The 14,432-nt window shown below is 45.0% G+C and overlaps 1 protein-coding gene across 1 annotated transcript in view; it reads right to left on the bottom strand.

Moving 5' to 3' along the window:
- Positions 1–485: 485 nt before the first annotated feature.
- The window catches only part of ANKDD1B (ankyrin repeat and death domain containing 1B), a 56,447-nt gene continuing 42,500 nt past the window's right edge, over positions 486–14,432 (bottom strand). Inside the window, 6 exon segments of the mRNA XM_007461614.1 lie at positions 486–791; positions 3,220–3,447; positions 6,969–7,042; positions 7,045–7,063; positions 11,136–11,237; positions 14,009–14,104. Coding sequence (XP_007461676.1) covers positions 486–791; positions 3,220–3,447; positions 6,969–7,042; positions 7,045–7,063; positions 11,136–11,237; positions 14,009–14,104 — 825 coding nt within the window.

Below are 14,432 nucleotides of genomic sequence, written 5' to 3' on the forward strand. Positions count from 1 at the left end.
TCTTTCATAGACGTGAATAAGTTCAAAATTGAGGGAACAAACCCAGAGCTAGGAGGATAATGTCATGGAAGGTAGGCATAATCCATGCACACTATTCCTCGTACCTACCACTGCTTGAAACTGAGTATCGGATCCGTGACGTGATGTGCATTTATGTTCTCAGTTTCAGGTAAAACTGCACCAGCGAAAATAATGGTGATAAGTTTTCAAAGCATCTTCCCTGACAGTATGGTCTTTGGCAGAGTGATTTTTAGCAGTAATCCCAGCTGGCAAAAGAATTGCCTGTCTGCTCTTTTCTCTCAGTGTAGAAGTAACTTTTTCAAACATACTAACTCACAGAGTTCCCAAGAGGAACAGGCATGTTGAGCAAGACAATTCTTAGTTGTAGAGCACTGTCCTGTAAGATGGTTCAGCACTCCTGCTGCCCTCCTCCCACCCACACCCCTCCCACACATGCACACACACAAAAGAAACTCCTGCACTTTTCAAATGCCCAGCAGGGGAATGACACTGAGAACCACCAGGCTAACAACGGGACCAGTGCTGATTAAGTCACCAAAGGAGAAGCTGCATGTTCTGACACCAAGCTGGGACTGCTGTGGCTCAGGGAAGAACTTGTGCCGACCGTCCCCTACCATTTTAAGAGAGCGGGAGTTCCTATCTGTTGAAAACTGTAACTCACCCGCGCACAGCAGCTCTTCGTACAGGTGCTTGACCGGCGTGGCCTGTATCACCAGGGCCCCGTGCAGCCAGATGAGCAGAGCCCCGTGGCCGTGTTCACGGAAGCTCTCCTCTCCCGTGGCAAGCACGAAGGGCAGATGCTGACACCTCCTTACTGTGAACTCAGTTCTAACGCAAGTTCCATATGGCTGTGGTTGCATGTTCATTCCTCCTCTGGCAGCTGTGAGATAAGAAGCCCAGTGGATGAAAGCCCTTCCAGTCACCTCACTGGTACTTCTAGGGGAACCAGAGTTTGGAGTCTCTCAGCACTTGCCACGCACCTGCTGTGCTTAACACAGACGAAAGCTGAGGATGAGAGAGGGGAGGGACAATCTTAAAGAGATGTGGAGCTTTTCTTCAACGTTCAGGTGGCACTGCTAGAGGCTAGCACTTCTCAAACTTAAGATGCGCAATTCACCTGAGGGTCTTGTTAGAGTGAAGATGCTGGTTCAGTCAGTCTGGGGTGAGGATCTGCAGGTGAGTAAGCTCCCAGGTCCTGCTGCTGCTGCCGCCCATGAACCACACCCTAAGCAGCCAGCATGCACCCACCTGCCGGTCCAGCTTCCAGGAAACTCCTCTGGTAGAAGTCTGCAACCCCCGGCCAGGCCAGGGCTCTTCACTGGGCAGATCTCACTAGACGCCTAACCCCTGAGAGGTGTTCGGGTAAGTGCTGGGATATGGAGATGGGAACCGTGGTCACTCGCGGCTGGAGGTCACAGTTACAAACCCGTGCCAGGTTCCTAGCTCTGCCAGATGCTGAGATGAGGAGGGCCTCAGCTCTGGGGAGGAAATCCGCTGCACAGACTGTTAGAGGGGCAGGCGTTTCAGGGAGAACAAACTATATGCATGAAGAATGTACTCCTAGGGACTTCCCTCGTGGTCCAGTGGTTAAGACTCTGCGCTTCCAGTGCAGGGGGCCTAGGTTCGACCCCTGGTCAGGGAACTAGATCCCACAAGCTGCAACTAAAGAGCCCACATGCCACAACTAAATAGCCTGCACTTGGCCACAGAGATCCCGCATGCAGCAACAAAGACCCGGCGCAGCCGAATAAATAAATAAATTTTAAAAAAAAAGAAGTGCTCCTAGGCGAATCCAGTTCCTTTCTTAAATCTTGCCGCTGCCAGACTAATTTTTCTTAAATACCATCACCAACGTGTCATTCCTTTGCTCAAAAGCCCACCAACTCCATTGTGCCAGTAGCATAACCCAGGGTTACAAATGTAATTGGATTGTGAATGTTACTATTATCATGCCAACTAGATTATCAATTCCATTAAACATGCAACATGGCTTACAGAGCTGATGTATGCTTCCCCTGGCACAGCGAAACACACTCTAGGCACTTCGTAATGTGTGAATGAAACACATCAAAACTCCCCTTATCCTGATGGCAAGTACTCTGAAAGCACACTACATTTCCAAATCAATTTTTTAGGTCAAGAGAAATTTCCAGAAGGCAACTCCATTTTCCTAAAGACTTCACAGAACACTATGCGCCTAATTAGCAACAAGAAGAAATCTTAACAATAAAAAAGAAAACGTTTTAGAAACTGTAGTCAATATTCAACATTTTCAATGCATTATCTTCCATTTTTTCACGTGAAAATGTATCCTTAGAATTAGCAATAAAAGTGTCATAATTTACTTGTGTGTGGTATAAGTAGCATGTGCCCATGGGCTGTGGTTCTGCTATCCCCAATCCCCAGCAATCAATAATGCGATCACCCCCTGAGCATGGGACTCGTTCACATCTCATTACAGCCACGTAAGGACAGTGCTCTGAATAAAAAGTTTTGCCAAGAAAAGTCTTTGCTTCTTTGTTTTTAAAGCTAATTAGTTGATAATGCAAACAAGCTTTCTGTATTTCCTAGGTTTGGGTCAAATCATAAAAAAGCAAAGCTAAGGACTCCGACCTCACTAATTCTGACATCTGGAGTCTGGCTGAAATGATTCCATGGCTTGGAATCCTCTAACCAAGAGAGCCATGGGTCTCTATCCCACACGTCTCTCATGGGACACCTGGTCTCACCAAGGCCATGACCTACAAGAACCCCTTGCCCCAGGCCTGGTTTAAGGGATTCCTTCCTGGTGTGGAAGCCCTAAATAGTGAGCCTGTTGTTAGGGAATGAATCCATTCACCCCAGGATGATCTCAAGGAACTCCAGAAATCAGGTGGCTTCCCAGTGACAAGTCAACTGTTAAATCCTTGCTTCCTTCGTGCCCAATTCAGTTGGGAACCTTAATTTCCTTCTAGGCTAAATGCCACCTTTTCAATATGGCTCAATAAAAGTAATCATCCTTTGCAAACTTCAGTCTACTGCAGATTCCCATGAGTACTAGCAGTCTGCAAGGTTCCCAATCACCTCTGTGGTCCTAAGCTAACTGTCCCCACTCCTGGGCCCCTGCAGTCTGTTGCTTATCAAGAGCACTGGACACCCACTTGGAAGATGGGCACCAGTAAGGATGGCTCTTCCTAATACCGAATGCCTCATGCCCACATCTCCTGGGCCATGTTGACCTGACCACTGCTCCTCGATGGCTCTGATCCGGGCATCTGTAAAGTTCCACAAACGGGCTAGCCTCTGCCACTTGTTGGTCTTCAGCTGACAGTAAGCCAGGACAGTAAGCCAGAGGAGACTGCGAATGTGCCTGGTCTCCTGACTGTGATCTTGCTTGAACATCAGAGTAAAGCTGGTTGATGGGTCCTTGATGTTCTCACAATGCTCCTAGATTGAAGGTAATTGTATCATATGAATTCAGACATTTTCTGCTGATTGCCTTATTTCAGAGTACACACGTATATATTTTTTCAGATGTAACCCATAGAGTTAAAGTAACGCCTTTAAAGACGCATTTGTGGTGACATTTCTGTAGTCAGCATACATCCTCTGTTTTCTTTTGGGGTGGTAAGCAGGCTGGGATAGAGGCATGCGATACAGCATGGCAAAATCCCTCACATTTCCTGTGTCAGACAGACTCCAGCTTTCTTTTTTTTTTTTAATTAATTAATCTATTTATTGGCTGCATTGGATCTTCATTGCTGTGCAGGGGCTTTCTCTAGTTGCGGCGAGCAGGAGCTACTCTTTGTTGTGGTGTGCGGGCTTCTCACTGTGGTGGCTTCTATTGTTGCGGAGCACAAGCTCTAGGCACGTGGGCTCAGTAGTTGTGGCACACGGGCTTAGTTGCTCCGCGGCATGTGGGATCTTCCCGGACCAGGGCTCGAACCCGTGTCCCCTGCATTGGCAGGCAGATTCTTAACCACTGCGCCACCAGGGAAGTCCCTTTCAGGGTCTTCTTCACCCCAGCCTTGCTCTACTCCCACAGTGCCTGGCTCCCAGGAAATCCTAAAAGAGGTAAGGCCGAGGGTGGGAGATCCAGAAACTTAGGAGTTGTGGGCACTGCCCTTTTTCCTTTTCTCCTCGTTCCATCTCCTGAAAATGTTAAATCCAAGAAGATCAAAACCCCAAGCACCACCAATTTAAAGGGAAGACTACAAAATGCCTCTGCTTTCAACTCCGCATTACAGCATTTTTATTTCTTTGAAAAACATGCCTGCTTTGTGCATTCCAGGATTGGGCTGGGCAGTCCTTCAGGCTTCCACAGGAAGGGCCAGGGATTTGGAAAGCCCAGGTCTTTTTCAACAGTCAGTGGAAGCATTAATAACTTGTATGCAAAGCACTGACCTATTTGCAGGAATAACATAAGCCAGAACTGGAGGAAATTAAAATAGCATAAGCCACGATTTTAGGAAGCCCCCATCTACCTCTGAACCATTGAATTTATTTTTTTAATATAAATTTACTTATTTATTTATCTGTTTATTTATTTAGGCTGCATTGGGTCTTTTGTTGCTGCGTGCCGGCTTTCTCTAGTTGCAGTGAGCAGGGGCTACTCTTCATTGCAGTGCGTGGGCTTCTCACTGTGGTGACTTCTCTTGTTGCGGAGCACGGGCTCTAGGCACGTGGGCTTCAGTAGTTGTGGCATGCGGGCTCAGCAGTTGTGGCTCACTGGCTCTAGAGCACAGGCTCAGTAGTTGTGGCGCACGGGCTTAGTTGCTCCGCGGCATGTGGGATCTTCCCGGACCAGGGCTCGAACCCGTGTCCCCTGCATTGGCAGGCAGATTCTTAACCACTGCGCCACCAGGGAAGCCCAGGGATAACATTTTTAACACACTGCAAAGCGCTTGGTCTGGGACGGGCTCTAGGCATGCGGGCTTCAGTAGCTGTGGCACGCAGGCTCAGTAGTTGTGGCTTGCGAGCTCTAGAGCACAGGCTGTGGCGCACGGGCTTAGTTGCTCCGCGGCATGTGGGATCTTCCCGGACCAGGGCTCGAACCCGTGTCCCCTGCATTGGCAGGCAGATTCTTAACCACTGCGCCACCAAGGAAGCCCTGAACCACTGAATTTAATGATAGATGATTAGGTGGTTAGGTAAATGGGTAAATGGATATGAGAGAGGAAATGCCAACCATCTTTTTAATCTTTTCATTAGGAACCATTTTATATTAGGCCAAGATATAAACTTGTTTAATAACAAAGGGAATTTTAAATAATAAATAACAATAAATATATTTGGTTAAAAAAATTTTTTAAGGCTCTATATGAAAAAAACAAGTCTTCTTCCCACTCCAGACCTCAGGGTCCCAGTTGTCACCAGGGTTAACAAGTCTTAGCATTTCTGGGGGTCTACTTCAGCTATATGTATGCATTATTTATGATTTTCAAAGTTCTTCCAACTCTCACACCTTAAGACTTGTTAGGAAAGAGGGCTTATTCATCTGGTGGAAAAAATAATTTATTCTCATCTAGGAAAAAGAATCTAAAAATGCTAAGAGGAATTAAAAATAGAAGCAATGAATATTCCTATTTTTAAAGAAAATGTGGAAACAAAGACGGAACTTGGGAAAGTCATCCTCAATAAAATACAGTGATGATCTAAGAAAACGAGAATGAGGCTAGGACAAAGAGGAAGAGGAAAAAGAAGAGAGACTAGAAATCAGAGCAGGAAGGAGAGCGATTAAACAGAATTCTAATTGTCAAATGTTATTTTGTTTTGTTTTGTCCTACAGGCAAATAAGAAAAGTCGGGGGAGGATAGTATGGCCTTTAAACTGATCCCCATATACCAGGACTACTGAGCCAATTAAACAGTACTGCGGGGGCTTCCCTGGTGGCGCAGTGGTTGAGAGTCCGCCTGCCGATGCAGGGGACACGGGTTTGTGCCCCGGTCCGGGAAGATCCCACATGCCGCGGAGCGGCTGGGCCCCTGAGCCATGACCGCTGAGCCTGCACGTCCGGAGCCTGTGCTCTACAACGGGAGAGGCCACAACAGTGAGAGGCCCGCATACCGCAAAAAAACAAACAAAAAACCCCAAAATAAACGGTACTGCATTGCGAGCAAGGAGGCAAATCAATGCCCCTTAAGGATTTAAGGGACATTTCTCAGGATTGGCAAATTAGACATCAGTCTGGGCTTAAGGCTCCTCAGGGGTAGACATGTGAGGGACTAGGACCTAAATTCTGGCTCCAGCCTGTTGGACCAGAGTGGACATTCAAGTCTAGGACAGCAGCAGAGGGTGGTGTTTGGTGATGAAACTCCTGCCTGAGGGCATAGACTTGAATCTTGGAGGGGAGGGCATTCTACTGAGAAGCTCCATGAGCGGCAGCTATCAGAGGGCGTACTGATGAAAGAAGACGGAAGGAATGTCTTGGAGACAAGCTTTTGTATTCTGAAGATGAATAAGGTTTTTGTGACCATCGGAGAATACTTGAGTGCTGAGTAGCCGGCACAGCGGTATGTGGAAAACTGCAAAACCCCAAATATGAACTTCCTTACCACTCAGTAGAATGCGAGTCTGGGAGCTTCCAGAAGGGACCATAGCCAGAGACTCCGTGACAGCAGGCACAGCCAGCAACCAACCACCTGGAGCACGCATGCCAGGCTCCTTAGAGCCAACGTGGACTGGCCTGCTTGGCCCAATGGAGCTCTACACACTTCAGTTCCAACCACTGGAGCTGACAAAGGATGGAGAGGAAGAGAGGCAGCTGTTCACGCCGCAAATTGGACAGCACAGGACAGAAGGGACAGCTAATAACACACTAACCAGGGCCCTGCCCACAGGGTCTGTACACAGACCCCAGCCTGCCCACAGGGCCCTGCCCACAGGGTCTGTACACAGACCCCAGCCTGCCCTGTAAGAAGAGGGGGCTTCAGAAGAGCCCTCACTGAGCTGAATTCGGCCTTCCTTACCTCTCTCCAGGCGTAGCACCTCTCGGCTTTAATGAGCGTGCCCACGATGAGGCTGCAGTTGCTCCTGGAGGCAAGGCCAGGGCAGTCTTCCCTTGCTAAAAAGTCAAAAATCAAAGAGTCAGGCAATGCGGCCTACTGGTTAGGAGCTCTAGCTTTGGAACAAGGGGTCCTGGATTCAAATCCTGATCCTACTGCTTCCTTGCAGGGCAAATTTGAGCCAGTCCTCAGCTTCCCTAGGTCTCAATAACTACCCCTCTGAGTGGTGGTGAGGGGCAAGTGTGATAACTCGTATAGGGTCCTTAGGACTGTGTGTGGCACAGTCTAGGGCTGTGTGTGGTAATCGTCTAAGAGATGCTAGATATTGATAGTGTCAGGTGCTGTGTCAATGGGGCAGGGGGAAGGATTTGGGCTTAGGGACCCAACATCAACAGGTAACGTTCTACACTTGCCCTATCAATGAGAACCCAAGCATTTCTCCAAGACCGGCAGTGGTCTCCCTGGCTCACTGCACTGTGAAGTCCTCAGCAAATAACGTAATCATACGTTTTTCTCCTCCAGAGTCTGACTCCACCTGTGGCAGAGCCTTTAGTCAGTGTCCCATGCCCCACCCACCACAAATAGCGTTTTTCTTCTAAAAGAGACCTCCTGATTTTAGCTGGGCACTTGGCCACCCCGAACATTTCCTAGTCTCCCTTACCCTTGGGTATGTGAACTAAGTTCTGGCCAACGGTATGTAAATGGAAGCAACACATGCAACTTTTGGGAAGTTTCTTTAAAAGAGACTTCAAAGTTTCCTCCTCCCCCAGTGGAATGCTGGCATGATGGTAGGAGCCTGAACAGCCACTTTAGATCAGGAAGTGAAAGCCATGTGTTCAGGAGGGCAGAGTAATAAAACAGAAAAGGGATGGATCTTATGCAGAATACAATCAACAACAGTAACACTACATAATACAGAATTCAGCTCACGGGTCTCCTATCCAGAACTTTTTCCTATTATATCATACCACCTCTAACCAAAGATGAGGGGTTGGGGTTGGAATCTTAACCAAATGGAATGAGCAATAAAGGCTGTTCTAGACATAAATTGGAACATGAATGGCCTGGCGCCCATATGGTACCTTATTACAAGTTACAAATGACGTACCTTGGTCAAGATGGATATAGTTCAAAGCTACAGCATACAGCTTTGCAAGCAGTGTCCCCTAGATTTTGTGCAGAACGCATGCTATACATCTACACATTTTTCCCAAGCAAAAGATGGTGGTCCCTCATTTGTTTTCCACATGCCCCATGAAAAATCTGCTCAGGGATCCCGAAGATAATTTAAATGAATGGTCAAAAGTAACCTCGGAAGAAGTTCCAGCCTCAGAAACCCATGTTTCTATGCTTAGAGATCCAGAAACTTATCCTGATAATTATCTCACAAGGCTGAGTATTTGTGAAACGCAACTGCCACCAATTCAAATGATTTGTCTGCTAGTCCCGGAACTGAGACCCAGGTGAGCCTGAAAATTAGAGCTGAAAGTAATCAGCGTCCAATCAAAAGAGACAGTAATGAAATTAGGAAGAACTGCATTTTGCAGGCATTTAGCAAGCCTCTAATTGTATGCCATCCAAATTCTGGCTTGTAAAGCCATCTGAACCACCATAATTAGCCTATTTGGGGAAGGCAGCATTCTGGGAGCCAGAGGTTTCAAGCTCATAGGAAAACCTTCGCAGGGAGTATAGCTGGAGTAGAAATCCAAATACTTGTGCTGTTGAGGGCGGGTGGCCCTCGGAGAGCTTCGTGATGCCACAGGCTGAGAGGACAGGGAAAGTCAACTTTATACCAAAACTTGGCTCCTTTTTTTCCATCCAGAGCAGACCTTAATTCAGTCTTAGAAACAGTCACTTATCTTTGGTAAAAAATTGTGGGAACAGGCAGAAAAGATAGTTTTTATTCATTAATTACATATGTCCTGGGTGCCAGCGAGGCACCAGACGCGATGAGAAAAGAGGGAGGAGGAGAAAGCAAATCTGGGAAATCAGACTGTGAGGCCCAGGAAACTGTGGCTTTTGTTCTGAAAACAGAATCAAGCTGTAGCACAGACGTGTTCACTGGAATATCCAGTCCACTTGCAGTGGGGGCCCAACATAAGTTCCCTGCCCAATGCTTTAGATTCTCTACTCACCAGACTGCCCTGGAGGTGTTAAGTGTTACTGACAAAGTAGAATAAAAGAAAGCACAGGAAGCTATTAACATTTAGCTACAAATGCTAAATGTTAATACTAACGCCAAATGTTAACAGAAGTTAGTGAGTCACTACTGGTGGAATTCCACCTAAGTGATGGAAATATGGGTGATGGGTGTTTTCCTCCCCTATGCTTTTCTATGTTTTCCAAATTGTATTACTTTCATGATCAGAAAAAGAAAACTGACAGAGACAAGTAAAATAACATATCACTACTTGAGATCCCACAAACATGCAATGTGTGATTCTGAAATAGACTAGGGAGGACGCAGGCTTGCACTGGGAGTGAGGGATGCACTGAGCTGATGACTAGTGAGGGCGAAGACCAGGAAGGAAAAACTGCAACTTCTGGAAGTGCTGGGCAGCCAAGCAGCCAGTAGCCTTAGCTTTGAAGCTCAGCTCTGCTTCTTACAATGGCCCCGATGTCATCAAATCTTCTCTTATAAACTGGGATAATTTCGGCAGCCTCACAAAGGAGATGGGAGGATTGAGCTAAGATGTGAGTGAGTACTTAGCCAGGGGGGCCACACAGTGTTTTCTTCTACACCTTTCAGTAAAGCTGGAACCCCAACCCTGCCATGGCTGAGCCTGCAGAATTGCGGCACGTGAAAGAAACAAAGCTGTCTGTCTTTAAAAACACACCTACACAATGGCCTAAGGGTGCAAGCAACCCAAATGTCTATCCATGCATGATCAGATAAACAAAATGTGGCATATACATACAAGGGAATAGTATTCAGCCTTAAAAAGGAAGAAAATTCTAACACATGCTGCAACTTGGTTGAGCCTTGAGGACACAGTCCCAAAAGGAAAAATACTGTACCATTCCACCTACATGACGTACCCAGAGTAGTCAAATTCACAGAGACAGGAAGTGGAACGGGGCTGAGGGAGGAGGAGATGAATGTTGTTGTTCATAGAGCTTCAGTTTTGCAAGATGAATGAGTTCTGGAGATTGGTTGTATAACAAAGTGAATATTCTTAACACTACAGAAATGGACATTTAAAAATGGTTATGGGAATTCCCTGGCAGTCCAGTGGTTAGACTCCGAGCTTTCACTGCCAAGGGTGTGGGTTCAATCCCTGGTTGGGGAACTAAGATCCCGCAAGCCATGCAGCACAGCCAAAAAAAAAAAGTAGGAAATGAATAAATTAAATAAAGAAAAAAAAATGGTCAAGATGGTACATTTTATATTGTGTGTATTTTACAACAATTAAAAATTTTAAAATAAATTTAAAAAACAAGTTTAGACACATATAAATTTATTTATTGCAGTTCTATTTATAATAGCAAAAGCTTAAGGACAACTTATATGCCCATCAGTTGAGAACTAAACAAATTATGATACATCCACACCACAGTCTATTATGTAGCTGTATAAAATAGAAGAAACTTTCCATGTACTTATACGGAATGATCTTTGCTTTATACTGGTAAGGGAAAAAAGCTAAATGTAGGACAATATGTATAGGTATCCACAGTTGTGTATAAAGGATGGAGGAGTGGAATAAGAGTATAATATATTTATGTTTGCTGTTATATGCATAAAGAAATCCTGGCAAGAACAAAAGAAACTTACAATAATGGGTATGTATGGCAAGGATAGTATGAGAGCCAGACAAATAGGGACGCGGTAGATGGGAAATTTTTACTGTAAAACCTTTACTAATTTTTAAATTCTTGAACCATGTGAATCTATCATCTTTTCAAAAAATAAATAATTTGAATTTTTTAAATGTATATTTTACTGTTGAGAGTAAAAATTCTTACCAACTTATCTCAATTAAAATTGGGATGTTACTATCAAGATACAAGGTCTCTCCAATTTGTGTCCATCTCACAAAGGATGTGGTAATACTACCTCTCAAGGCTTACAGCCAGCAGGGAGGACTCTGCTAGCAAGCAGCTCAGCTAAACACAGTGAAGCCCATGAACTCACCTTGTCAACAACCTTAGGTCACCGCCCACCTTCCGCAGGGTTTCCACCAGTTCCACATTTCCAAGATCAGCAGCTACATGCAAAGGAGTTTGCGACCTCTGACATGAGAAAGTTCAAAAATGTAATCCAAGCATGTTAAGGAGAGAAAAAACTTGCATAGTAAAAAGACAAAGAGAAAAAGCAAAGGTGTCCTACACAGGCGTAAGGGAAAATAGATAAGGTCACATATTTTTAAACAGGTACAGGAGACATTCATTGCAGTGTTATTTATAACAACGAAAAATTGAAAGGAATTTACATGTTTAGTAAAGAAACTCATGAGATAAATTACGGTATATCCACATATTGGAATAGTAGGCAACCATCACAAATGATTTTTTTTAATGATTTCAATATGGGATACCTAGAGTAGTCAAGTTCATAGAGACAAAGTGAAATGGTGGTTTCCAGGAGAAGGGGGAGGAGGGAATGAGGAGTTATTGTTCAATGAGTATGGAGTTTCAGTCTGGGAAGATAAAGTTCTGGAGATGGATGGTGTGAGAGTTATGCACATTGTCAGTGTACTTAATGCCACTGAATTGTACACTTATATGGTTACAATGGTAAATTTTATGTTATGTTTGTTTTGCCACAATAAAAAATAATTTCAGAGATTTTTAAAAATGAAAAATGCTTATGATACAACATTAAAAACCTTAGCAAATAACACTATCTAGCTGAGCTCAATTTACAGAAAAAAATAGAGGGAAAGAAGGAAATGCATTGGTGATGTTAAGAAAAATAATGTCTAGACGGAGGGATTAGAGCTTATTTTTATTGGCTTCTCGATGCTTTTCTCTATTTTGTAAGTTTCCTACATTATAGTGTATAAAGGAGTGCAAGACTTCTAATTTCTTTCTTGAATAACCACATTCCCATGAAAAGGGTAAGAATGCTTCAGAGAAATATATGAAATCACAAGAAAATCACCCATCTTAACCTCCCACTGAAAGGAATGCTGATGTGAAGACAATTCTAAAATTTTAGCACAGAAAGGAACATTGGTTATAATCTAGCCCAACTCCTAAGCCAGAGAGAGGTAGCAACTTCCCAAGGGCCACACAGCTGGGCAGTAGCATCTAGCCCAGGACTCTTGCTACTAAGAGCATATGGCCAACCTGCTTGGGATGTTAACATAATTAATATCAACAAGCATTTACTAAAGACCCACTTTTAGGTGGCAATGTGCCCCTCTGGGGGCTCATTATCCATGACATCGAACTTACACTGACAGACCTATCAAAAGTCTACAACAACATGGAACAGAGACACAAGTGTCATACATCAAATACCCATAAAATCTCCCTGTGGCAAAACTGCTAGAAGTCTAGAAGGCAGGAAATGCACCAAAATGTTAACAGAGTTCTCTTTCTTTGGGGGGATTATAAACAAATTTTAATTTTTTAGCTTATTTATGTTTTCTTACTTTTATACATTGTGTGTATTCCTGGTCTAACAAAAACCATAAATGATAAAGTCTAGTTCTATAATTGGGTGGCAGCCTAGCATGCCTCCTTCACTGGAGTGGATCTAGCCAATTCTGGTGAAGCCAGAATCACTTGGGTGTTCTGTCCATGTGTAGAGCAATGACCCTGCCCATGAGGAAAGATGTGGGGCATTAACATAGTTGAATACATATGTATGTTTAATAATGAGAGATTTTCTTCCCTCAAACTTTTGGGATAGTAAAAGACCAGGGAGGAGGACGGTCTCTGGGGAAGGAAGGGACAGACAGGGAGTTAAGTCCCCATTCAGCTCAGGGCACCAGGGACCTCACAGGCTGGAGTTGGAGCAGACTTCAGAGATCTGAGTCAGTGCTCTGGTTTCACAGATGAGGAAACCGAGGATGACACAGTGGGTTAGGACACGCATGCCCACCGCATGTGGCTGCTCCCTCACCTGGGAAGGGGCAGCCAGGAAGGAGGGAGGAGTCCAGACGCTCATCTGTCCTCAGGACTCTGGCAAAGGCCCTCTCCCGAGAGTTTTCCTTCCCACTCCTGACCTCTGGAAGAGGGTAGCCCTTCCCAGAGCAGGCCCTGGCTCAGACAGCACCCACCCCCATCCTTTTAATTCTTCCACCTCAGCATTTCCATTTCCTGTCAGTGATGGATGCCTTTTATGCGGCATTTGATTCTGCTCCAGTGGTCTGAATTCATGGTGATTTTTTTAAAAATGCCAGGAGGTCTCTTTTGCCTTTGGGCAAAAAGAAGATACATTTATTGTCTATAATATAGAAACAAAGCTTCCTTTCTTGTGGAGAAGGACTCCCTGCCAATTACAACATTTCACACTGGTGGGGGGTAGCTTTTGATTTAAATAGCCGCCGGCAATTTACCTCTAGGCTACTGTTTATCTATCAGAAGTACTGGGCCTGTTAAATGTGAACAGTTTAATAACGCATTGGCTGAATCCCAGTTGTGCGTTTGAAAAAGACAAAATATGTGTGTGCAAGTGGGAGTGGGGGTTTACAGAAGCAAAAGGATAAAAATATGAATGTGCATATTCTTCCCAGGAATCTTTAGAGCACCTTGAACTTGATCAAAACTACCCCTAGGGCTTCCCTGGTGGCACAGTGGTTGAGTCTGCCGGCCGATACAGGGGACACGGGTTCATGCCCCGGTCTGGGAAGATCCCACATGCCGCAGAGCGGCTGGGCCCGTGAGCCATGGCCGCTGAGACTGCGCGTCCAGAGCCTGTGCTCTGCAACGGGAGAGGCCACAGCAGTGAGAGGCCCGCGTACTGCAAAAAAAAAAAAAAAAAACTACCCCTAAACACATGCTGAGTTGAAACAAGAAAATAGACTCTCTAGGTTCCGATTTGCCTGGCTTACCTGATTTAAGATGTCAATATCATGCTGTGCACTTAAGCTGTTTACCACTGTGATATGGTTGTTGATAACAGCTAAATGAAGAGGGGACTCCTTAGGCTGCAGAAAGAAATGACATTTCAAATTCAAAAGATTCTGGCTTCATCAATCAGATCAAAAAGCGACTCATTTGATCAGACATTTCCTGATAATCTCCTGAATACTAGTACTGCCCAACATGGTTGCAGGCCTTTAGTAGGTCCTCAGCAATCACTTCCACGCCAAGGCTGTACAGAAATCCCGCTCACCAGCAACCCACTTTCCCACTTCAACCATTCTCAAACTTGACACTGAGCACCTATTATGGGCCAGGCTCTTTTCAGGATGTTAGGGGTTCAGTGGTGAACATGGCCCATCCTCAGGAATCTTTCATCTAGTAGGGAAATCA

The sequence above is a fragment of the Lipotes vexillifer genome, unplaced genomic scaffold (genome assembly GCF_000442215.2).
Source record: "Lipotes vexillifer unplaced genomic scaffold, Lipotes_vexillifer_v1.1 scaffold779, whole genome shotgun sequence".
NCBI lineage: Eukaryota > Metazoa > Chordata > Mammalia > Artiodactyla > Lipotidae > Lipotes > Lipotes vexillifer.